Source organism: Grampus griseus (genome assembly GCF_964374135.1).
Source record: "Grampus griseus genome assembly, chromosome: 19".
NCBI classification, from domain to species: Eukaryota; Metazoa; Chordata; class Mammalia; order Artiodactyla; family Delphinidae; genus Grampus; species Grampus griseus.
The window spans coordinates 17,675,333-17,700,896 of NC_139013.1; the positions used below are offsets into that span (position 1 = coordinate 17,675,333).

A 25,564-nucleotide genomic window follows, 5' to 3' on the forward strand; every position below is an offset into this window, starting at 1 on the left:
AGAGAACAGATGGGTGGTTGCCAGAGGTGGGGGCTGCAGGGGAGATGAAATGGGTGAATGTGGTCAAAAGGTACAAATTTCCAGTTATAAAATAAGTCATGGGAATGTGATGTACAGCATGGTGACTATTATTAACAATACTGTACTGTATGTTTGAAAGTTGCTAAGAGAGTAGATCTTAAAAGTTCTCATCACAAGAAAAAAATTCTGTAACTAAGTATGGTAACACATGGCAAATAGACTTATTGTGGTGATCATTTTGAAAATATACAAATATAGAATTATTATGTTGTATACCTGAAACTAGTATAATGTTGTATGTCAATTATAAGCAACTAAAAAAAAATCTTTTGCCCATTAAAAAAAATTGAGTGGGGCTTCCCTGGTGGCGCAGTGGTTGAGAGTCCGCCTGCCGATGCAGGGGACGTGGGTTCGTGCCCTGGTCCGGGAAGATCCCACATGCCGCGGAGCGGCTGGGCCCGTGAGCCATGGCCGCTGAGCCTGCGCGTCCGGAGCCTGTGCTCCGCAACAGGAGAGGCCACAGCAGTGAGAGGCCCGCGTACCGCAAAAAGAAAAAAAAAAAAAATTGAGTGGTCTTTTTGTTATTTAATTAACAGAACTCTTTATATATTCTGGATACAGATTCTTTATCAGATATATAATTTGCAAATATTTTCTCCCAGTCTGTCTTTTTTCATTGTTTTATTTAGATGGTATCTTTTGAAGCACAGAAGTTTTTAAATTTGTTGAGTCCAGTTAATCGATTTCTTTTTTTTCTTTATGTGCAGTTTATTTATTTTTTATTTTCTATTTTTTTTGGCTGCGTTGGGTCTTCATTGCTGTGCACGGGGTTTCTCTAGTTGCGGTGAACGGGGGCTACTCTTTGTTGCAGTGCACTGGTTTCTCATTGTGGTGACTTCTCTTGTTGCGGAGCATGGGCTCTAGGCACACAGGCTTCAGTAGTTGCAGCAAGCAGGCTCAGTAGTAGTGGCACGCAGGCCCTAGAGTGCGCAGGCTTAAGTAGTTGCAGCACGTGGGCTCAGTAGTTGTGGCACGTGGGCTCTAGGGCATGCAGGCTTCAGTAGTTGTGGCACACGGGCTCAGTAGTTGTGGCTTGTGGGCTCTAGAGCACAGGCTCAGTAGTTGTGACACACGGACTTAGCTGCTCCACAGCATGTGGGATCTTCCCGGAGCAGAGATTTAACCTGTGTCCCCTGCATTGGCAAGTGGATTCTTAACCACTGCGCCACCAGGGAAGCCCTCAGTTGCTTCTTTTATGGATTGTGCTTTTGGTATGTAGCTAAGAATACTTTGTCAAACTCAAGGTCATGAAGATTTTCTTCTAGAAGTTTTGGAGTTTTTGCTCTTTTACTGAGGTCTCTGATCTATTTTGACTTAATATTTGGTTTGGTGTAAAATTTAGATTGAGATTTATTTTTTGCCTATTGTGCAGAAAAGAGTTATCATAGCCGGCCTGAGACGGCTATCCTTAGAAAGCCCTGCTTGCAAGGTTGATGTTTGGCTGGTATCTGGAAACTTAGATTTCAGGAGAGTTCCCACCGTTCCCAGAACTGATAAGAGGAGCTCGCTATACTTAAACTATTTGCACAAACAATGTGGTTTATATAGAATACCACTTTCCTTCTAGGAGTCTTGAATTTTGGAACATGCTAGGCAGAGGCGTCTACCTGACCAGCCCCCAGTAAAAACCCCAATGAGCTTCCTTGGAAGATAGCATTTTCACATGCGTTGTCACAACTGTTTGCTGAAGGAATTAAGCATGTCCTGTGTGACTCCTTTGGGAGAGAGGACGCTTAGCGCCTGTGCCTGGTTTCCTTCAGACTTCACCCCGTGCACCTTTCCCTTAGCTGATTTTGCTTTGTGTCCTTTTGCTGTAATAAATCAGAGCAATGCGTACAACTATATCCTGAGTCCTGTATCCTGCAAGTTCTCCTAATAAATCACTGAGCCTGGCGGTGGTCTTGGGGACACTGACATGCCTAGGGATGTCCAATTGCTTCAGCATCATTTGTCAGAAAGACTTTTTCCCCCTTGAATTTTCTTGTCACCTTTGTCAAAAGCAATTCACCATAAATGTAAGGATGTATTTCTGGATTCTGTTCAGTTCCATTACCTTTCCTTATGCCAATACCACATCTTGATGACTGAGGCTTTATAGTAAGTTTTAAAATCAGATAGCATAAATCCTCTAACTTTGTTCTTTTTCAAACTTCTTTGGCCCTTCTAGGCCCTTTGCATTTCCATATAAATTTTAGGCTCAGTTTGTCAATTTCTACTAAAAAGCTTACTAGCGTTTTGATTGGAATTGCTTTGAATTGATAGATCAATTGGAGAGAATTGACGTCTTGACAATAGGGAGTCTTCCAATCCAAAAACATGAAATGTCTCTCCATTAAATATCACAGCAATGTTTTGAAGTTTTCAGTGTACAAGTCTTGTGCTTCTTTTCTTAATTTTATTCCTAAGTATTTTAATCTTTCTGATACTATTTTGAGTGAAATTTCATTAATTTCATTTCATTTCAAGATTGCTCATTGCTAGTATATAGAAAAAAAAATTGATTTGTATATTTTGAATTGTATCCTGTGACCTAACTAAATTTATTAGTTCCAGTATTTGTTTTGTGGATGCCTGGGGATTTTATACATGCAAGATTATGAGAGCTGTGAATAAAGACAGTTTTACTTCTTCCTTTCAATCTAGATGCCTTTCATTTCTTTCTTTATTTTATTGCTGCTGGCTTGAACCTCCAGTATGGTGTTGATTAGAGGTGGCATAAATGGACATCTTTGCCTTGTTCCTAATCATAAGGGGGAAAGCATCAATCTTTCACCATTAAGTATGATGTTAGCTGTGGGTTTTTGTAGATGCCCTTTATCAAGTTTTGTAAATTATCTTTTATTACTAGCTTGTTATGGATTTATTTTATTTTATTTTATTTTATTTTATTTTTTTGCGGTACGCGGGCCTCTCACTGTTGTGGCCTCTCCCATCGCGGAGCACAGGCTCCAGACACGCAGGCTCAGAGGCCATGGCTCACGGGCCCAGCCGCTTCGCGGCATGTGGGATCTTCCCGGACCGGGGCACGAACCCGTGTCCCCTGCATCGGCAGGCGGACTCTCAACCACTGCGCCACCAGGGAAGCCCCTTGTTATGGATTTTTATCATAAATCTGTGTTGGACTTTATCACATGCTTTTATTCCTGCATCTGTTGAGATGACAATTTATTTTTTGTCTCTTATTCTGTTGATATAGTATGTTACATTAATTGATTTTCGGATATTAAGCCAACCTTGCATTCCTGGGATAAATCCCACCTGGTCGTGATGTATAATCCTTTGTATATGTTGCTAGATTCAGGTTGCTAATATTTTATGGAGGATCTTTGCATATGTATTCATGAAGCATATTGATTGGTTATTTTGTTTTCTTGTGGTGTCTTCCTCTGGTTTTGGATCAGGGTGATATTGGCCTCATAGGATGAACTGGGGAGTGTTACCTCCTCCTCTATTTCTCATCCATTTCCTTTTAGGGGGAAAATTTATGGTCTCTTATGGGTGACTAGGAGCAACTCCTTTTTCTCTTCTCAAGGCTAATTCTTACAGAGTGGTCTTAGCATTCATGTCAGGCAGCTCAGTGTCATTGGCTATATCCTAGGTCCATTTATTGGCAGGTGTGGCTCAACATGGGGCAGGTGCCCAGCATCCCTGAGACACCTTATCTGATCACATATGGCTCCTCCGTCTGCAGGCAGACCCTCAGAACTTCCCTATGGGGACAAGGGTTGGGGTATCTGCTCACCCGGCAGCTGGGATGCTTGCTGAGGATGCTTCTCTCCCCGCTCTCTTTGAACAGAGCAGCCACGAACCAAAAGGTACGGGAGCAGGTGCGCCTGGAACTGAGCTTCTTGAACTCAGACCTGCAAATGCTGAAGGAAGAGCTGGAGGGGCTCAACATCTCGGTGGGAGTCTATCAGAGCACAGAGTAAGTGGGGGCAACACTTCTTTTGGATACTTTCTGAGCCACGGAACATGCCTGCATCAGGGATGGTGCACAGATAGGCCTGAGGGTGCGGCAGACCCCACTTTGATCCAATTTGGGGTTGAGCAAGGTGTAGGAATTAAAGGGATGAACCCATGGAGTTTATTGGAAATACCTGGCCAGTTGCACAAGAAGGCATTTATTTGTCCTGGGGACACACGGGACATAGTTTTACAGGAGAGCTACGTGGCTGGGTCCAGGCGGGGAGATGGCGTCTCTCAGGTGGCCTGGGTGGTGGCTCTGTCATAAAGATGCCCTGGAAGGGCGGCTGTGGTTAGCTCTGAGAGCCAGCCTGCCAGGTGGGTCCCAGGAAGCCCTGCCTTCTTCCATCAGCCTGAGAGCCAGCCTGCCAGGTGGGTCCCAGGAAGCCCTGCCTTCTTCCATCAGCCTCAGCACACGGTCTGACTCTGGGTCATTCTGTTGAAAAGAGTACAAAAACATAAAAACTGCCTTTTATATCAAAGATGATGAGACCTTTGCAAGTTCCCTGAGGAGACAGTATGACTGAGACACTTTGGAAATGTCCCCCATTAAATATTTGAGAAACAAATGTTCTAATTCAGAAGCATCCCTCAGGGAGTGTTTATAGGAGACCAAACGTTGAGGTGTGACCTTCAGAAAAGCTCAGAGAGTCTCTCACCCCAAGGTGAGCTATCTTGGAAAGAAAAGTCCATCTTTAAGAAGAAATAACTTTGAGGGGACTTCCTCGGTGGTCCAGTGGTTAAGGCTCTGTGCTTCCAACGCAGGTGGCGTGGGATCGATCCCTGGCAGGGAACTAAGATCCCACATACCGCGTGGGGCAGCCGTAAAAAAAAGAAAAAACTTTGAGCTCTAAAGAACAGTTTACATACTTTTCTGTGTGGGGAAGTGGTACTTCTCGAAAGATAAGGGAGTCCCAGGGGAAACCCAGTCAGAAAATAATTCCCTGGATTAACAGAATGAAAATGTTGGGGAACCTTGAGTCACCTTTGGAATGTACTTTTCCTGATTGTCCCCAATCCTCTGCACTGTCCCTGAGGTGTTTTTCTGAGTCACGTGTGAAACCTCTTCTCCTTTGGTGACTGTCCGTGAGCCAGCCCGTGTGTCCTGCCTTGCTTACCTGTGGGCTCCCAGTGCAGTCTGACACCTAATCAGAACAGTCAGTGCACAGCTCCCCCCAGCCTATGCTCTGGTATTAAATTCCAGTGTTTTGCCCAAAGGTCAAAGTTCCTCCAGGAGGCAAGGCCGGGCCAACCTTTGGTGATAAATGTAGGATGTTTCATATTCCCCCCTCACCATACAGAAGCACAGGGCTGTCCATCACGAGGGTGTTCCCCAGAGACATGCAGTTAAGGCCCCTGTGTGACCACGGTGCGGCCCTAAAGTGTCCGGTCGGTCCCCTGTGCATTGGGAAGAGGGGAGAGATGTGCAGATGCATAATGACACCTTGCATTTCCATCAGCCCCTCTTCCTGTTTTCAAAGCAGATTATTTTTTTCTCAGCACGGTTGATTTTTAAACATTTCTATGAGGTAGGCAGGGAAGAAACAATCTCATTGTGCAGATGAGAAAACACAGGGAAGCCGGAAGTTACGGAAAAAGTTATATTAGCGCAAGGTGGAGGGCGGGGCGCCCTGGCCCGGAGGCTTCAGGACGCTGGCTGCTCCTGGACAGTCACAGGGAGAGCCAGCCCCGTCGGGGTCAGGCCAGGAGCACGCTGGGGCCCAGAGGAGGGCAGCACAGCCTGTCTTCATCTCCTTCTAGCAGGATCCAGCTTTCCCTCAGGAAAGGGCTTTGGGGAAGCTATACACCCCGCTGGGGCTCGCCTGCTTTCAGCTTAGCCCTGTTGTTTTCTGTCCCCCACAGAGGCAGCTTCAGCTTACAGCCTATTGTCCACTCACCCTGCCTGCATTCCTGGCCTCCTCCCCAGGCTGGGCTGAGCAACCCCAGGAGGTCTCCTGTTACAGGTCTGGGAGCGAAATCCCTGTTTGCAAAACATAGCTGAGCCCCATTCACTTCCTGTTAGCTCTGCCCCTAAGGCCACTCCCAGGGCGACCTGTTGGGTAACCAACTGGTGAGTGCGGGGAGAGGAGGTGGAGGGGAAACAGCCGGTCAGGGTCTCCCACCCAGGGCTGGGAGCCAGGTGCGCTTAGGTGTCAGATGGGGCCCCTGCCCTCAAGGCCTTCCCTGTGCTGGGGATGGGATGCCTAGAGGGATACACCGTATAGGAGGAGGCCCTTGAGAGCCCAGAGTTGGAGGGCTGCAGGGGAGATGGGACCCGCTGCAGTGAGGAGAGGCGGAGGGGGGTGGGGGTTGGGTGGAGCTGGTGGAGATGCTCCAGATGGTGGAGCAGTGGGCACACCAGGCACAGCCCCGGGTGCACAATAGGTTCTCAGCACAGTTACTCAAAGAAGTGTAGCGATTGGAGGGCTAAATCAGGGTGGAGCTGGTAGGGGCCTCATGTGTTAGGCTGGGTCGTTTAAAAGTTGCCGGGGACTGAGACCAGTTTTGGAACAGAGATGGGGACGTGACCCAAGTGGTCTTTATGGAAAATGAACTGGTGTGTGCTAGCTTGGCGGGGGAGAGCGGGTGGGGACCTGAGCTGGGCTGCTGGGGGAAGGCCGGGGGGTGCAAAGTGGCCGGGATATGGATGTTCACGTACCTTGCTGTGTTCCTTCTAGGGAGGCATTTACGATTCCCCTGATTCCGCTTGGCCTGAAGGAAACCAAGGACGTTGACTTTTCAGTCGTTCTCAAGGTAAATCTCAAAGCGAGGGGCACTGGACTCACTGTTTAAAAGGGAAATGTAGAAGTTGTGTATCCCTTGAGAGTGACCTTAGGCTCAATGTGCCGAGTGTCAGTTGATTTCTGCAGGGTGGCCTTGAGCCCCCTCAGAGCCTGTCCCGTCCTTTCAGATGCTCCCTTTCATCTGGTCACTGAGGCTTCTGGGGAAGGGGTTGGAAACCCGGGCCAGTCCACCCCAGGTCAAAGAGGGTATATAACCAATTTAGGCCACGTTTTTGGAAGAATAGCCAAAGTTTTTGTCCCTCAACATTTTATTGTGAAAATAGAAAAACTGAAAGAATTTGACAGTGAACCCCTGTATACTCACTACCTAGGTTCTCCCGTGAACATTTTGCTGTAGTCACTTTATCACGTATTCGTCCATTTATGCATCCCTGAATCTATACATCAATCCATTTTATTTTTTGATACATTTCAAAGTAAATCAGGGAATTTCCTGGCGGTCCAGTGGTTAGGGCTTGGCACTTTCACTGTCGGGGCCCGGGTGGAATCCCTGGTCGGGGAACTAAGATCCCACGAGCCACGCAGCTTGGCCAAAAAACAAAAAAACCAAAAAAACACCAAAACAAAGTAAATACTTGAATAGCTAGAGTTTATGGATCCCGCTGCTCCCTAATTCCTGGATGTCTACCTTCTCTTTTCTTTCTCTCTCCCCCTCTTTCTCCCTCCCTCCCTTCTTTCCGTCCATCTTTTTTTTTTTTTCCTTCCAATAACAACCTTCTTGAGATATAATTCACACACCGCACAATTCACATCTTTAAAGTGAACGGTATCTGGCCTCCCCTTAGCCAGTGTGTCCCTGGCAAGCAGCGTTACTCGTAGGCCCATCTGTGTCTGTCACTGTGCAGGGTGCTGTTGAGGTCACAGGCCCTGCCTTTGGATCCCGTGGTTCAGTAGGGGATCCAGGTGGGAAGTGGAAGATGTGTTTTGATGGAGCCGCCCAGAGATGCCTTGGGGCCAGGAGAGGCCTCCCGGTGCCTGGAATGCTTTCCTCTTCCTCCTTGCCCCACATCCATCATTCTGAGTTGTACTGACTCACCTCAAACTTCCACTTAGGAGGAGAAAGTGGCGATGAGGTGGAAGGTAGTGCCTGTCTCTGACCTTTCCAGCACAGGCATGGTGTATAGGAATGAATCCCAGCGTCGTGAAAAATGCTTCAGAGAACTTTGTTTCTTTTCACAGTAATCCTGCTAGTTGACTCATCTCGGACTGCTTTTAATTTAGAAAAGAAAAAAATGATGATATGGCATTTTGGGCCCTACACAATTTGTCCTTTTAAAAAGCAATTGGTTAATGCTTCAGAAGCCTTTGCACTTGACCTCCAAGCTCAATCAGAGACTGCGTGAGTCCCTTGACATATAAGCCCTTTCACTCATGGCCTTGTGGACTGCTGCTTGTTTAAATCCAGGTCCCGGGCCCTGTGAGTTTGGGGTTTATTTTGGAGTTTAAGAAGGGACATTGGTAGTCTTCCTGGATGCAGGATTGTCAAGGATTTTATTTTCTGGGTAGGAAACAATCCAATATGGCAGTTTTTCACAGGTCCCCTGAACTTTTAGATGTGACACTTGCCACAGGTCTGTGAGACTCCAGACAATGCTTATGTCTGTGGAAATGTTTTAGTTGCTTTTGTAGAATAGTTTCTTTTAAGATTTAGTTTGTTGCTTGGTGCCAGAGCTGCAAGAATGCAGGCATTTGGGGGTGTGGAGTAGGTGAAGGAGATTAAGAGGTACAAACTTGCAGTTATATAATAAGTAAGCCAGGGAGTTATAATATACAGCCTAAGGAATATGGTCACTAATACTGTAATAACTTTGGTGATAGATGGTTACTAGACTTGCTGTAGTGATCATTTCATAATGTATGCAAATGTCAAATCATATGTAATACATCTGAAGCTAGCATAGAACTGTAGTCAACTATGTTTCAATGAAACAACAAAAAAAAGACATACTTAGAACCACAAAATGTCTGAGTTTGGAAGGAATTGCAAAGGTTACCAAAAAATAAAGATAAAAATAAAGAACACAGGCATTTAAAAGGTAGACTGTTGGAGAAACTTGGGAATTTCATGGGCATCTGTAAGGATCCAAACATGTCATGTGCTGAATTCACATTAAAGCCAGTGGGGGAAAAAAAATCACATGTTGTGGGTATGGCCAAGTGCTATTCAGCTGAGGCTTCCAGCCATGTCATTTTAGCCTAAAAAGGACTCTACAAATGTCAGTCATACAAAAATGAGAATGTTTGGGGGATGTTCTGTTTTTCCTTCCACATTTGTCCTTGAGAGTAACACAGACAGGTGCCACAGAAGAGTTTGGCGACTGAATTAGGGCAATTCAAGTTGTCATTCAAATCTGTGTATCCATGAGATGTTTAATGGTCATTGAAGCTTCATGGTCTGATTTTTTTCTATTTTAAATAAATGGACTTTAAAATGACTTCACAAAAAAACACGATCAAAATCAATTCCCTTTCAGAGAATTCACGTTTTGTTTTGCTTTTAAATATGTCTTTATTAATTTATCTTTCCTACTGAGAACAGTATTGCAAAACATTCAGAAAATATCAAGACATGTAAAGATCCCTCACAGCCACACACCTCCCTCCCCCGCCCCCCGTCTCCCCACTGAGCTATGTAACTTGCTCAGTACTTAATCTGTGAGCACCCGATCTTGTCCTCTGATCAGGGGCCTGCCTTAGGAGGCTGTGAGACTCCTGTGATCTGTTCAGGCTTAGCATGGTGTCTTCTGGTAGTAGGTGCTAAATAAGGTAACTATTAATTTCATTCTTTTTAAAAAATATTTACTTATTTATTTGGTTGTGTTGGGTCTTAGTTGCGGCTCACAGGCTCCTTAGTTGTGGCTCACCGGCTCCTTAGTTGCAGCTCGCTGGCTCCTTAGTTGTGGCATGCATACTCTTAGTTGCAGCATGCATGTGGGATCTAATTCCCTGACCAGGGATTGAACCCGGGCCCCCTGCATTGGGAGTGCAGAGTCTTATCGACTGTGCCACCAGGGAAGTCCCAATTTCATTCTTAAGGCAGCTTTCAAATACTGTTGTCAGCAGCTCTCTGAGCACGTTTGCACACTTTGCTGAATATTCCCTTTGGATAAATTTCTGGACGAGGATTTGGTAGGTCAAAGATACATGTTAGGGATTTCCCTGGCGGTCCAGTGGGTAAGACTCTGTGTTTCCACTGCAGGGGGCACTGGTTCGATCCCTTGTCAGGGAACTAAGATCCCACATGCAGCACAGCCAAAAAAAAAAAAAAAAAAGATACATGTTACCTAATTACCCACCAGAAGTCAGTGGTCCTGCCTTACATTCCCACAGTGTATGACTGCTTACATTGGGTATCGCTTATCATTTTGATTTTGTGAGGTCAGGCAAAAATGATATCATGACAGTTTGCATTCTTTGATCAGTACTAGAGTTCCCGCTTTTGTTTATTTGTCCTTCACGTGTGTCCTTTTGGAAATACCTATTTCTGTCCTTTGTCTGCTTTTAAGAATTCTTTTACATATGAAGGAGAGTAATGCTTGGTTATGTATGTTACAAATATTTCTCCCAGTAGGTTCTCTCCTTTAACTTGTTTTACAAGCAATACCAGTTTAAAAAGTACATCTTTTTTTTTTTCAAACAGATTTTGTGTTGTTAAGCTTAACAGTTCTTCCCTTAACAATTCTGCCTTGATAACATGTTCAGAAAGGCATTCTCCACATCAAGAAGACATAAATATTTTGCTATAGTTTCTTCCAGTGCTTTAAAATTTTTTAACATTAAATCTTTAATCAATCAGGAATTTGTGTGTAAAAAAAATGAGGTGTAGTACTCTTTTTATTTTCACCAAAAAATGGGTAGCCAGTTTCTCCTGAACTATGTATAAAGAATCCATCTGTGAGGCTTCCCTGGTGGTGCAGTGGTTAAGAATCCGCCTGCCAGTGCAGGGGACACGGGTTCGATCCCTGGTTCAGGAAGATCCCACATGCCACGGAGCAACTAAGCCCGTGCACCACAACTACTGAGCCTGTGCTCTAGAGCCAGCGAGCCACAACTACTGAGCCTGCGTGCCACAACTACTGAAGCCTGTGCGCCTAGAGCCCGTGCTCCACAACAAGAGAAGCCACCGCAAGCCCATACACCACAACAAAGAGTAGCCCCCGCTCGCCGCAACTAGAGGAAGCCCGCACGCAGCAAGGAAGACCCAACGCAGCCAAAAATAAATAAACACACACACACAAAAAACAAAGAATCCATCTGTGGTGCTAGATACTGTCCATTGCACTGCGTGCCCCTCCCTCCCCCTCAGCCCTCCTCTACCCTGCTCTGTGGCTTTCTATTGGGTGTGTCTGAGGGGGAGTAGCATCAGCAGGAGATGAGAGGATGGGAAGAGAGGGAAGTAGGGGTTTTTAACTCCTCAGCTCCCTCAGCTGGGTACCTTTTACAATCCCCCCCAGCAGGGAAGGTCCTCGTGGCTGTTGGATGCTCACGTCAGGCAGCCATCTCTCCAGGTTCCCGTAGCTCCTTCTCCCCCTTGACCCTTCAACTCTGTGGTTCTAATGGCTCTGGAGGTCCTGCACAATCCTATGGTTTCCCATAACCCTGCCCACATCACTATAAGAGTTCTTCCCTTAGGGCTTCCCTGGTGGCGCAGTGGTTGAGAGTCCACCTGCCGATGCAGGGGACGCGGGTTCGTGCCCCGGTCCGGGAGGATCCCGCATGTCGCAGAGCGGCTGGGCCCGTGAGCCATGACCGCTGAGCCTGTGCGTCCGGAGCCTGTGCTCCGCAATGGGAGAGGCCACAACAGTGAGAGGCCCACGTACTGCAAAAAAAAAAAAAAAAAAAAAAAAAGTCGCTGCTCTCAGGGATGTCATCAGAGAAGCCCTAGAGGAGCTTTGTCCCCCAGATCATACTCACCATACTTAATGTCACTAATAACATAATTAATTATATTTGAAAACCATTTCAGTGACTTCCCCCATGGTCCACTGGTTAAGACTCCGCGCTTCCACTGCAGGGGGCGCAGGTTTGATCCCTGGTTGGGGAACTAAGATCCTGCATGCCTCATGGTGCAGCCAAAAAAAAGAAAAAGAAAAAAAAAGCAAAGCAATGTTGTATATTCATTCAGTACAGTCCCATTTTTGTAAGTGGAGAGTATATGGGTGTATGTGTAGGTATTCATTGAACATATAAAAAGCAGAAGGGTCTTTAATGTAGAAAGCGTGTAAAAAGAATACTCACAGACACTTGGGAAAATGTAATGAACAGTCTCTCTCCTCAACTTTTTGCAGCCAGGGAGAGCCAGCACTTACGGAGGATGTTATGCAAGAATCCATTCTCCATACCCATTTTACTCATCTTATTTTTTCCTGTAATACTTGCCTCCTCCTAATATATGATATAATTTACCTATTTGTTGTGCCTGTTACTTAATGTCTGTGCTCCCTTGTGAGATTATAAGCTCCATGGGGCAAGATCTTTGTTTTGTTCACTGAAGTAGCCCCAGCACTGTGAACAGTGCCTGGCACATAGCAGGTGTTCGTCAATGTATCTTATGACCGAATGAACTCACCAAGTGGTCATGAAACGCTGGACCCCGTTGGAGGTCTCACAGGGGTGCTTTGTTTGTGGAAGTGCACGGAGCTGCTCTCACAAAGGTTTCCATCACAGACCCTGAGGGTAGCATCCTCGTAACAGTCCCCAGACATGAGTTCCCTCTGCCAGGAAGACCCTGTGCCCAAAGGACGAAGGTCTAAGCCCCTGAATATCTGTGATGTTTGCTAGAATTATTGAACTTATAGTCACTTATGCAAGTCACTTAACTGTGCTGCCAAGACACTTTTTTTTTTAAGATTTTGTTTTTGATGTGGACCATTTTTAAGGTCTTTCCTGAATTTGTTACAATATTGCTTTTGTTTTATGTTTCGGTTTTTTGGCTGCTAGGCACGTGGGATCTTAGCTCCCTGACCAGGGATGGAACCCGCACCGCCTGCATTGGAAGGCGAAGCCTTAACCACTGGACCACCAGGGAAGTCCCCATTTTTAAATAAAAAATAACTTCAACTTCCCTTTTTACTGAAGCAACAAAAACAAAAATTTTAAATATACATAAATAAAATTAAGAAAATAAATCCCACCACTTAGAAAATCACTGCAGTGTACACTCTCCCATAAGTTTTTATGAATTCTACATGTATTTTTTTTTTTTAAAGAAACATTTATTTATTTATTTTTGGCTGCGTTGGGTCTTCGTTGCTGCACGCAGGCTTTCTAGTTGTGGCGAGCAGGGGCTACTCTTCGTTGCGGTGCGCGGGCTTCTCATTGCAGTGGCTTCTTGTTGCGGAGCACGGGCTCTAGGCACGCAGGCTTCAGTAGTTGTGGCTCGCGGGCTCTAGAGCGCAGGCTCAGTAGTTGTGGCGCACGGGCTTAGTTGCTCCGCTGCATGTGGGATCTTCCCGGACCAGGGCTCGAACCCATGTCCCCTGCATTGTCAGGCAGATTCTTAACCAGTGCGCTACCAGGGAAGTCCCTCTACATGTATTTTTAAAGGGGGGGACCTTAGACATTACTATTTTACCTGTTTGCGGTTTTGAGTCACACCTTACAGTATCTCATTTTTCTTACAGGATTTTATCCTGGAACATTACAGTGAAGATAGCTACCTCTATGAAGATGAAATAGCAGATCTTATGGATCTGAGACAAGTATGTTCCTGTGTGCGGCAGGGTGAGGAGGGTGGCTGCTAGAGCTTGATGAGTCTTCAGATGATCCCATTATTTCATCTGAAGCCTTGTAGAATCGCTGGTGGTCGGAGGTGGTAGGGAGGAACTGTCAGAATCGTCCATTCAACTTGCCACATAAGAAGACCACAGAGGGGACAGACATACATGTCTGGGGCTGGGTTCCAGGACTCATGAGTTCACTCCAGCCTTGCCCATCACTCCTAGAGTTCATGATACCAGCACTGGGGCCTAGGCTCCAGAGAAATAGTGTGTGTGAGCATCTTCCCTGCCTGGCTGTCTGCACTATGCTCACCCGGTCACCCCCTCACCCCCTCAGTGGTTCCTTTCCTTTCAGGCCTGTCGGACGCCCAGCCGAGATGAGGCTGGGGTCGAGCTGCTGATGAGTTACTTCATCCAGCTGGGGTTTGTTGAGAGCCGATTCTTCCCACCCACCCGACAAATGGGGATCCTGTTTACCTGGTACGTGCCTGGGCTGGGGCTTTCCCACTCTGGCCACCGCTGGGAGCCTCTGTCCCACGGAGGCTCCTCTGCACTGTGGCCTCCTCTTTCTAACTGTCCCATTAATGCAGGAGACATGTAGATAAACCAGTGTTTATTTATGAAGGGGATCCAGGGGGAAAAGCCTCCAACGGACCATGGCTTCTTGCTTCTCAGAGCAAGTGAGCCGAGGAGAAGAGGCATTTTTTTCATGCTCGTTTTATCGCGGGGGAAACACTGGGGCTCTGAGGTGGAACTAACAAGAAACAAGATTCTTGTCCCAGATGGCATGGGAGTGGGAATCAGGTTTTGTCCCAGTGACAAGGGCAGCAAACAGAAATAGATGAGATTTTACAAACTGAAGCAGAACCTTGGATTCTTCCCCAGAGTTGGTACTTCCCATGATTAGTGTTGTCTAAATATTTTGGAGATGCTATACCTCTTCTCTGAGTTGCTTAGGGCTGTGTGAAATGAAAGTAAATCCCAGTAGCTAAGGGGCCTATTCAGAGTTTAATTTCACCACAGCAGATGGCTATCCATGCTTCCTTTTGGAAGGAAAGGCAGATGACTTTTCCTGAAGATGTGTTAGCTGCCGGCACGTGGGTGAAAGGGCCAAATGTGACTTCTTAGTGTTGAATTAGGAAGAAGCTCCGTATCTATCCCCTGATTGATAGGTGAACTTTAAAACATATCCTGAGTCTTTTAGACTTCAGGAAGAATTATGAAGGGTTAGGATTTGCTATATTTCATTTAGGAGAAGCCTTCTTTTTTTTTTTTTAGTACATTGTATTTTTTAGAGCAGTTTCAGGTTCATAGTAAAATCGAGTGGGAGGTGTAGAGAGTCCCCGTATAGCCCCTGCCCCTGCACACCCACAACCTCCGCCACTGTCAACATCGCCCCACCAGAGTGTTCCATTTGTTACAGCTGATGAACCTACATTGGCTCACTGTCACCCAACATCCGTTGTTTACAGTAGGGTTCACTCTTGGTGGGCTACCTTCCGTGGGTTTGGACAAATGTAATAATGACATGTATCCACATCATATCATAGTATCACACAGAACAGTTTTACTACCCTACAGTCCTCTGCCTTCCACCTAGGCATCCTCACCCTTCCCCACCCCCAATCCTGGCAACCACTGATTCTTTTTGTCTTTTCCAGAATGTCATATAGTTGGAATCATACAGTATGTAGCCTTTCCAGATTGGCTTCTTTCACTTAGTCACGTGCATTTAAGGTTTCTCCATGTCTTTTCATGGCTTGATAGCTCATTTCTTTTTAGTGCTGCATAATTTTCCTCCGTGTAGCTGTACCACAGTCTGTATATCCGTTCACCTATGGAAGGACGTCCCGGTTGAGAATCCCTATTTCAGTTTGCGCTTGCGGGTGTCTTTATTCAGTATGATCAGACCCGTCGTCTTGCTTGGAAATAAAACCTCATTGCATGTGCATCTTTGAGTTTTATTCAAGAACTAAGTTCTGTCCATTTTTACCCAGAGGTGGCACTCGCTAGCCAAGGAATTCATATTCTCAAAAGACGTTTCTTTTAAATAGGTATGACTCCCTCACGGGGGTTCCGGTTAGCCAACAGAACTTGCTGCTGGAGAAGGCCAGCATTCTGTTTAACATTGGAGCCCTGTACACACAGATCGGGACCCGGTGCAATCGACAGACAGAAGCTGGGCTGCAGAGCACAGTGGATGCCTTTCAGAGAGCCGCAGGTGTGTCTTTGCGAGGGCTGCCGGGATAGAGCCCTGGCCCTGCCAGGTGGCCCTGGTACCCCAGCTGAAGGGGGTTCGTGGGTCCTCCACAGGCCCACACTTGGCCTCACAGGCCTGAAAGGGCCAGGCCAGTTTCCAGAGCCGGTGTATCTTCCCACCAAGAAAATCGCTTATTGGCTCAAACCCTGTTTCTGTCTGAATATGGCTTGTGTACACAGTAGTTAACGATTAATCTTTTCCAAACGAGTGGCCCCAGAGATGGCAGTGAATGGACTGTTTCTTTGAACACAGTTTCGAAGAAGAGAATAAGTTTTCTCAAACGGTGGGAATGTAGGCTTTTTCTTTTTTCTTTCATCAGACGTGCCTGTTTGGTGCATATGACTACCCTTGCCTTTCTGTTATGCTCATTCTGAGAAGCTCGCTCACCCAAGGTTGCTCTTCTCGGCCCCCTACCAAGTGACAGTGCCAGTCTGTAGAGGACTGGGGGCTGCCAGGCGAGGTGCAACGGGCAGGCCTGCCTCATGGGTGTTCGAGGGTCCTGTATCGCTTCCCTCTAGCAGGGCCTGTGACCAGCAGTCTCGGCACAGGGAATAGTGGGCAAAAGCAGTGACAAGCACAGACCAACGTGTGATGCGCTGAGCTGGCTCCACAGCGGGTTTCCTTCTGTGCCGGTCCTTGTCACTCTGTTTCGGAGTGTTACCCTGGCAGATACTCTTGGGGTATCTGACTTTGCTCTGCAAGGCCGTGAAGAACTGTGGCTTTGCCATTTTGGCTGATCGTGGAATCGCTTGGTTAAAATGATTGATCCCTTGGGAGGAAACGACACTGTGAAATTCCACGTGGGAGTTGATTTCTTTCACTGTAAATCCTTTTCTGGGCTCATCTTTCTTTCTGAGGACTCTGAAGCGGGTATGCTTGGTGACCTGTCTCTAAGATTCCAGAGATATGGACAAAACAAAGCTTGAGAACAGAGTAGGAGCGAACCCCAGAAAGGAGCAGACAGCCTGCAGCCGTCGCCTTCCTTCTGCAGGGCAGTGTATGCTTTGCAGCAACACCAGAAGAACCAGTCAGATGGGATTTGTGCTGGAGATTTTATTTCAGCTCCAGGTTGATTGTCATTTAATGCTGTGACACTTTTCTAACACATAAAAAAGTCAGCTGAGGGCTACGGCATGAAAATTTCCACTGGAGTGGCTGAGTTGATCTTTCTTGAGGTTCTGGGGGAAAGCCCGGAATTTCTGAATGACCCAGGGGTTAAGTGTGAGCATGTCCGCCTGAGAGCCCTTCCGTCATTCTGTCTGCCTTCTACCTTCACCTCCATCATATGTGTAGTCACGTATGGAATTTCTCACAAGTGTGCCAGGTGAGACAGGAATGGATAGGGAGCAGGCTGGTTTCCTTGCTTGATACAGACATAAATGTTTTGGAAGAGAGTTGGAAAACGAAAGTTCTCTAGCTATGGTAAAACATACATAACAAAACTACCATTTTAACCATTTTTAGGATTACTGTTCGTTGGCATTAAGTACAGTCACATTGTTGTGCAACTCTCCATCTCCAGAACTTTTTTATCACCCCAAACAGAAACTCTGTCCCATTAAACACTAAATCTCCATGCCTCCCTCCCCTCAGCCCCTGGGAAACATTCTACTTTTTGTCTCTATGAGTTTGACTATTCCAGAGACCTCATCTCACCCAGTGGAATCATACGACATTGGTCCTTGTGATGGACCTATTTCACTTAGTGTGATGTCTTCATCCATGTTGTAGCGTGTGTCAGAATTGCCTTCCTTTTTAAGGCTGAACTATTCCGTTGTAGGTATATACCACATTTTGTGTATCCCCATGTCTGTGGATGGACATTTGAGTTGTTTCTGCCTTTCGGTTATTGGGAATAATGCTGCCATGTGCATTCATGTATAAGTATCAGTTTAAGTCTCTGCTTTCAATTCTGTGGGGTTATACCTAGGAGTAGAATTGCTGGATCTTATGGTAATTGAGAATCAGGTTTTTCTAAAGATGCTTCAGGACACCAGTTTTATATTTTTGCTTCTGTCATTTTCCATACTCCTGAGCAGCATGGTGAAATAAATATGATCCCCAACTAACGTGCAAACCAATTCCAATCGTAGGGGTTTTAAACTACCTGAAAGAGACGTTTACTCACACTCCAAGTTACGACATGAGTCCCGCCATGCTCAGTGTGCTGGTCAAAATGATGCTGGCGCAAGCCCAAGAAAGCACGTTTGAGAAAATCTGCCTTTCTGGGATCCAGAACGAGTTCTTCGTGCTGGTGAAGGTGGCTCAGGAGGCTGCCAAGGTAAGCCTTGCCGTTTCCCGTGACTTTCGGAGTGAGTGGGATTCGTCGGTGTGGGCCCACTGGACGCAGCGGGGGCTTCCCACGGCAGCTTGCCCGTGACCTGGGCAGCATGCCCGCCCAGGCTGGCCAGACTGCTGGCTTGCATTTTCTTGGCAAGTAATGGTGTTTCAGATACGGATCACTGATTCCATCTGCAGCTTAGCCTAAAAACCAGCATAATGACAGTGGCCTGATCTCCCCGTTAACTCTGACACTGACAGCGCTAGGAGACCTTGGAGTTGCTCCCAGATTCTGGAGCGACCTCTGGCAGGGGCCGCTGCCCAGAAGAAAGGGCTCTTTTTCTGCAGCCCGGATACGTGAGGGCCCCTGTGCCACCCTCCTCGTTCCCAACATTTTTTCCGTTGTAGGTGGGAGAGGTCTATCGGCAGCTGTACACGGCCATGAACCAGGAGCCAGTGAAGGAGAACATCCCATACTCCTGGGCCAGCTTGGCCTGCGTGAAGGCCCACCACTACGAAGCCCTGGCCCACTACTTCACAGCCACCCTCCTCATCGACCACCAGTGTAAGGCTTGGCATCTCGGGGCTCTGGGCTTTGGTCAGGGGTGTGGTTTTGCTTCCTCTGGGTGATTCTGAGCTGAGTGAGAGCTGTCTACCTGCCTGGGAGATGCTCACAGCCTAGGGGCAGAGGGTGGGGATTACATGTTGGCCCAGGCAACAGGATGGGATTAGGGGTTATGTGGTTCCTTCCTGTGGGAGGAAGAGGGGTAGCGTTCCTTCTGCCTGGGATGGAACAGACGGCTTCATGGAGATGATGTTTCACCTGGAATCTAGGGCCAGGACTAGACCAGGGAGGCACTCGCCTCAGGCACGAAATCTAAGGGGATAAACTCAGTAATTGAGATAATATTTTAAAATTATAATTGTAAATGAATCAAAACTAAGACAAAAAAATCCTTGGTGATTAAAATTTTAAATAAGGACACAGAGCAATAACGGTGCCTTACTGAGCCACGTGGGAACCTGAAATAAAAAAAAAATTTTGATCGGTTGTTTATCATGAATATTTTTGTATTAATTTTGATATTTAGAAAATTGTATTAAAATATCATATATATCTTGATGGCTGAGTTTGGGGCACCTCCTTAAATGTTCAGCCTGCAGTGAGTACCTCACCCTCCTCCCCATAGTCTTGGCTCTGATCGGAGGTTGGGTGGGACTTTTGTTGCAATTGGTGCTAATCAAGGCAGCCCTCTGAGTAACGAAAAGGAAAACCTCTGGGGCCAAGACTGCCTGGGTTCGTATCTCAGCTCTGTCATTTACTAGCTGGGTGATCTTGGGCAACTTACTTACCTGCTCTGTGCCTCAGTTTTCTCATCTGTAAAATGGGGACACGAAGAGAACCTATCTCACAGGCTGTTGTGAAAACTAAATGCCTCTATGCAAAGCTAAATAGTGCCTTGTATATGGTGGGCTCTCTGGAAGTGTCAGCTGCTCCTGCTAGTATTATTTTATGGTCTATTAGTCAGGACAAGTCATGTAAACCAGCCGAAATACAGTGCTTCAGTCACTGTGGTAGGAACACAAATGAGGCAGCAGTTGGAGTCCTTGGTGTAGGCATGGATGGTTCATCAGAGGCAGTGCCATTCGAGTTAGACTGGGGACTCTGAGGAGGACTTTTCCAGCTGAACGAGGAGGGAAAGGACAGCTAGAGTGAGAACAGGATCTGAGTGAGCCCTGGAACAGAGGCCGGAAGTGTTGAGGTAGCAGTGGGTGGTTTGGTGAGGTCAGGAGGGGACACGTGCCAGGGAGGGTGCAGGCATGGAGGCCCCCAGAGGTTTGAGGTGGGGCTGTGCTTGGAGGTTCATAAGATGGGTGATAGGGAGCAGGTAGAGAGCAGGGGCTTGGAGCCAAATCCGGAGCCCCTAGAGTGTGCCGGGCCCCCTGCACAGAGACCTTGGGCTGGATTGCCTGGGTATGTCCAGGGGTGGAAAGGAGACCTATTATCCCAAGTGCCTTGTAAAGCTGGAGAAGGGAACCTGGGGATGTGGTTGAAAGAGGGATCTCTCAGTGGGTCTGCGGTGCCACCTCTAGAGCCCGCACCGCAGCCGCAAGAAGGGATTTATCCTGTGGTTCTTGTCGCAGTGAAGCCTGGCTCAGATGAGGACCACCAGGAGAAGTGCCTGTCCCAGCTCTACGACCACATGCCAGAGGGGATGACGCCCTTGGCCACGCTGAAAAACGTTCACCAGCGCCAGCGGCTGGGTGTGTGTCGGCTCTCCTGCTCCCTCCCTCCCCGAGCCCCATCTGATACTTCCACTCACCAGCAGCTCCACGCAGGTCCCCAGGGCAGGGCCTGGAGAGTAGGGCTTCCCGAGTCATCGTGGCCACTCCGGATTCAGAAACCGGGAGGCACAGTCCTCTGGCCTCAACTGGCTTCCAGAGCTGTGTTCTCACAGGTTCTGCGAGGGACCAGGGCTCCCACGATGGAGCCAGAGCTTTGGCAATCTTCCAACACCCTAGCGGGGTCCAGGGGATGGCCCTTGGTCACGCTAATCTGGAAGGACGCATTTCTTAGGCCACACCTAAGAACGGGTAATGAATTTTCCTAGTTTGGTCTCTAACAGGTCTCAGAGTGAGTATGCTTTCCATGTCCAAACCTGAATTCTTCCTCCACCCGATCTTGTCCCCACCAACCCCACACATGCACTTTCCCCATCTCAGGGATGGCAGCTCCATCGTTCTAGGTGTGCAGGCTAGAAACCTTGGACGCATTCTCCGCCCTCATCTTTCTTTCTCATCCCCGCATTTGATTAGCGAATCCTCTTGGCTCTACCTAGAAAAATATCCCAAATCTGACCACTTCTTACCTACCGCCCTGGTCCAAGCTTAGGTAGTGCTTACTCAACAGACATTGACTCGCTTAAACCTCACACAACCCTATGAGATACATATGGTATGACTCCCCATTTTTCATCTGAGGAAACAGAGGCCCAGAGAGGTCACACAGCTTGCCCAGCTTTTGACCAGGGAGCCCTCGTGGTCCCATCTCACCCAGAGGTGGAGCAGAATTCCTCACCTGCACTTGTGAGGCTGGCCATGGTCAAGCCCCTGTTCCTCTCTGGCCTCATTCCCTACCCTTCTCTCCAGCCCTCACTCCCTCCAACCAAACTCCCAAGTTCCTTGTTGTCCTTAAACATGCAGGCATGCTCCTGCCCCAGGGCCTTTGCACTTGCTGCTGTTCTTCTAGGAGCGCTCTTCTGTCAGATACCCTCTTGACTGCTCCCTCACGTCCTTCAGGGCTCCGCTTAAAAGTTACCTTCTAAAAGGCCTTTTCTGATCACCCATAATAGAAGGGCGACTCCCCAGTCCCCATCTTCTCGTGCCACATCTGCCTATTTTTTTTTCTGCTTTATTTTTCTCCAGAACCTTATAGCCACACAACCCATTACACATTTCTTTGCTTGTTGTCTGTCTTCAACCACTAGCATGTAAACTCCATGAATGCAGAGGCGAGTTTTTGGTCATTGCTTTACCTCTAATGCCTAGAATGTTTGGTAAATGTTTGCTGAATGAAAGTTTTATAGACACAAGTGAGCATATTGTACACACATTTAGAGGGACTGAAGCCATCCAGGCAGATCCTTCAGAAAAGAGAACGTCCACCTTTCTGGGCGAATCCTTGGGCACTCGGGCTCTCCTTGAGGTACTCACATTGCAGTTTACGACATGTGTCCTGTGGTCTTGATTTTCTGTGGGCAGGCAAGTCCCATCTGTGCCGAGCTGTTACCCATCACGAGGAGTCCGTGAGGGAGGCCAGCCTGTGCAAGAAGCTCCGGAACATCGAGGTGCTGCAGGAGGTGCTGTCTGCGGCACACCAGCGGTCCCGGCTCAAGTACACTCAGCTCCGTGACGACTATGACCTGCTGAGCTTGATCGACGTTCCCGACATCATCTGTGAGTGGCCTGGGTGCCGGTGCCAGGTGCAGAGTGTGCCATGTGAGAGGCAGGGGCGCTCGGGCGTTCCTCCTGCAGGGGCTGGGCAAACCCTCGCTGTGTGCCGGGCACTGGGACAGGGCCGTGTGCTGCTCTTGCCCTGGAGTCCTCACCTCCTCCTTCCCAGATCCAGGGCCTTCTTTATGGTCTTCGTCCTTGTTGACCCCTTGGTGGCAGCCGACCCCCTCCTGCCCCTCAACACGCCACCTATGACGTCAGGGCCCTGCCACCTTGGTTCTCTCTGCCCTCACTTTCCTCTCCACCCTGTTTGCTGACGGTCGTGCCCAAACCCACCTCCCCTCCTGGCATTCTTGCGGGTCTCCTCTCCCTGGCTTGCTTCCTCTAGATTCCTTTCTTTAAAGTCTCACGGCCTCCCCTGGGGTTCCAGCCCCCACCGCTAGTCAGGAGACCCCAGGAGCTGCCTTTCGCCTCGACGTTTTCCCTACGCTCCACACCCACCCACGTGCCACCTGCCTTCTGGAAAACTGCGCTTTGCTCTCTGTCTTTTACCTCCGGCTCCATAGTTTGAAAGCCACCTGCATCCTTATTCCTGCTCCAAGGCTTGATCTTTACCCTGTTTTCCCCATTTTCTTTCTTTTTTTTTCCCCCAGACAAAAATTATTTTTATTATGAAAGAAGAAGTAAAATTTTCACTGATACAGTGGATCCAGGGGGTGCAGGGAAAAGTTTTTACTTTGGCAGTGAAGATTTCTTCAAAATCTAGTTCATCGTGTCTGTGTGTGATTGTGTGTGTGGTGAGAACACTTAAGATCTACCCTCACGTATACAATATAGTGTTGTAATAGTCACAGTACTGTGTTAGACCTCTAGAACTTACTCATCCTGCATAACTGAAACTCTGTACCCTTTCACCAACATTTGCTCACAGCACCCACCCCCCACTGTCCCCGGCATCCGCCATTCTGCTCTCTGCTTCTATGAGTTTGACTTTATTATTTTTTATCGTATGAGTTTCAGGTGTACAGCATTATAATTCAACATCTGTATACACTACAGAGTGATCACCACCACAAGTCTAGTTACCATCCATCACCATAGAGTTGACCCTCTTCACTCATTTTGCCCATCCCTCCCCCCCAAACCCCTCTGGTAACCACAAATCTGTTCTCTGTATCTATGAGTTTGTTTTTGTTTTGTTTGTTCATTTGTTTTGGGGGATTTTTTTAGATTCCAATCATATCGTCTTTTTTTTCCCTCTATCTGACTAATTTCACTTAACATGATATCGTCAAGGTCCATCCATTTAGTTGCAAGTCACAGGATTTCATTCTTTTTTTTTTTTCTTTTTTGTCTGAGTAGTATTCCATTGTATATATATACCACATCTTCTTTACCTGTTCATCCGTCTATGGACACTTAGATTGTTTCCATATCTTGGCTATTGTAAACAATGCTGCAATGAACATAGGGGTGAATATACCTTTTAGAATTAGTGTTTCATGTTCTTCACGTTAATACCCGGAAGTGGAATGGCTGGGTCATATGAACTATGCTTACCTTTTTGAGGAATCTCCATACTGTTTTTCCATAGTGGCTGCACTAATTTACAGTGCCACCCATAGTGTACAAGGGTTCCCTTTTTTCCACATCCTCTCCAACATTTGTTATTTCTTGTCTTTTTGATAATAGCCAATTATAACACATGTGAGGTGATAGCTCATTGTGGTTTTGATTTACATTTTCCTAATAATTAGTGTTGTTTTATGTGCCTGTTGGCCATCTGTATGTCTTTCTTGGAAAAATGCCTATTCAGACCCTCTGCCCATTTTTCAATTGAGTTGTTTGTTTTTTTGTTGTTGAGTTGTATGTGTTCTTTATATACTTTGGATAGTAACTCCTTATCACATATATAATTTGCAACTGTCTTCTCCCATTCAGTAAATTGCCTTTTCATTTTGTTGATAGTTCCCATCACTGTGCAGAAGCTTTTTAGTTTGACGTAGTCCCATTTGTTTGTTTTTGCTTTTGTTTCCCTTGCCTTTGGAGTCTGATCCACAAAAATATCACTAAAAACAATGTCACTGAGGTTTCCACCTATGTTTTCTTCTAGAAATTATATGGTTTTAGGTCTTACATTCAAGTCTTTACTCCATGTTGAGTTAATTTTTGTGCATGGTATAAGATAGTGATCTAGTTTCATTGTTTTGCATGTGGCTGTTTAGTTTTCCCAGCACCATTTATTGAAGAGACCATCCTTTTTCCATTGTCTGTTATTTGCTTCTTGGTCATAAATTAATTGTTCATCTATGCGTGGGTTTATTTCTGGCTTTTCAGGTCTGTTCCATTGATCTGTGTGTCTGTTTCTGTGCCCATACCATACTGTTTTTTTTTTTTTGCGGTACGCAGGCCTCTCACTGCTGTGGCCTCTCCCATTGCAGAGCACAGGCTCCAGACGCGCAGGCTCAGCGGCCATCGCTCACGGGCCCAGCCGCTCCGCGGCATGTGGGATCTTCCCGGACCGGGGCACGAACCCGTGTCCCCTGCATCAGCAGGCGGACTCTCAACCACTGTGCCACCAGGGAAGCCCTACCATACTGTTTTGATTACTGTAGCTTCAAAGTATAGTTGAAATCAGGGAGCATGATACCTCCAGCTTTGTTTTTCCTTCTCAAGATTGTTTTGGTTATTCAGGATCTTTTGTGTTTCCATACCAATTTTAGAATTATTTGTTCTAGTTTTGTGAAATATGCCATTATATTTTTGATAGGGATTGCATTGAATTAGTCGATTGCTTTGGGTATTATGGCCATTTTAACAATATTAATTTTTCTAATCCACAAACATGGAATTATCTTTCCACTTATTTGTGTCTTCTTCAATTTCCTTCATGAATGTCCTATAGTTTCCAGTGTAGAGGTCTTTCACTTCCTTGGGTAAATTTATTCCTAGGTGTTTTATTATTTTTGATGCAATTGTAAATTGGATTGTCTTACTTTCTCTTTCGGATAGTTTGTTGTTAGTGTATAGAAATGCCATGGATTTCTGTATATTGATTTTTTATCCTGCAGCTTTTCTGATTTCATTCATTAGTTCTAACAGTCTTTTGGTGAAGTCTGTAGGGTTCTCTTTAAGTAGGATTATGTCATCTGCAAATAGTGTCAGTTTTACTGTTGATTTGGATGCCTTAACTTCTTTTTCTTGACTAATTGCTATGACTAGGACTTCCAATACTATGATGAATAAAAATGGTAAGAATGGGCATCCTTGTCTTGTTCCTGATCTTAGAGGTAAAGTTTTCAAGGCTTGTCGTATATGGCCTTTATTATGTTGAGATTTGTTCCCTCTATACCCCCTTCATTGAGGGTTTTTATCGTAAATAGATTTGAAGAGTTTGGCCGTTTCAGATTCCACATACAAGTGAGATCTCGCTCTGCAGTACTATGAGGGTGATACTAGTATCACCCTCATCTTAAAGATGAGGCAGTGGAGGCTTAGAGAGA

At 46.6% G+C, this 25,564-nt stretch overlaps 1 protein-coding gene across 1 annotated transcript in view; it reads left to right on the plus strand.

Annotated features, from left to right (window-relative positions):
- Positions 1 to 25,564, plus strand: part of RHPN2 (rhophilin Rho GTPase binding protein 2) — a 57,064-nt gene that overhangs the window by 24,806 nt on the left and 6,694 nt on the right. The window contains exons 3-11 of the mRNA XM_082676934.1: positions 3,878 to 4,006; positions 6,723 to 6,798; positions 13,472 to 13,549; positions 13,923 to 14,047; positions 15,622 to 15,788; positions 17,921 to 18,108; positions 18,516 to 18,672; positions 20,253 to 20,372; positions 21,870 to 22,064. Of these exons, the coding sequence (XP_082533060.1) occupies positions 3,878 to 4,006; positions 6,723 to 6,798; positions 13,472 to 13,549; positions 13,923 to 14,047; positions 15,622 to 15,788; positions 17,921 to 18,108; positions 18,516 to 18,672; positions 20,253 to 20,372; positions 21,870 to 22,064 (1,235 nt within the window). The remainder of the gene's footprint in view (positions 1 to 3,877; positions 4,007 to 6,722; positions 6,799 to 13,471; positions 13,550 to 13,922; positions 14,048 to 15,621; positions 15,789 to 17,920; positions 18,109 to 18,515; positions 18,673 to 20,252; positions 20,373 to 21,869; positions 22,065 to 25,564) is intronic.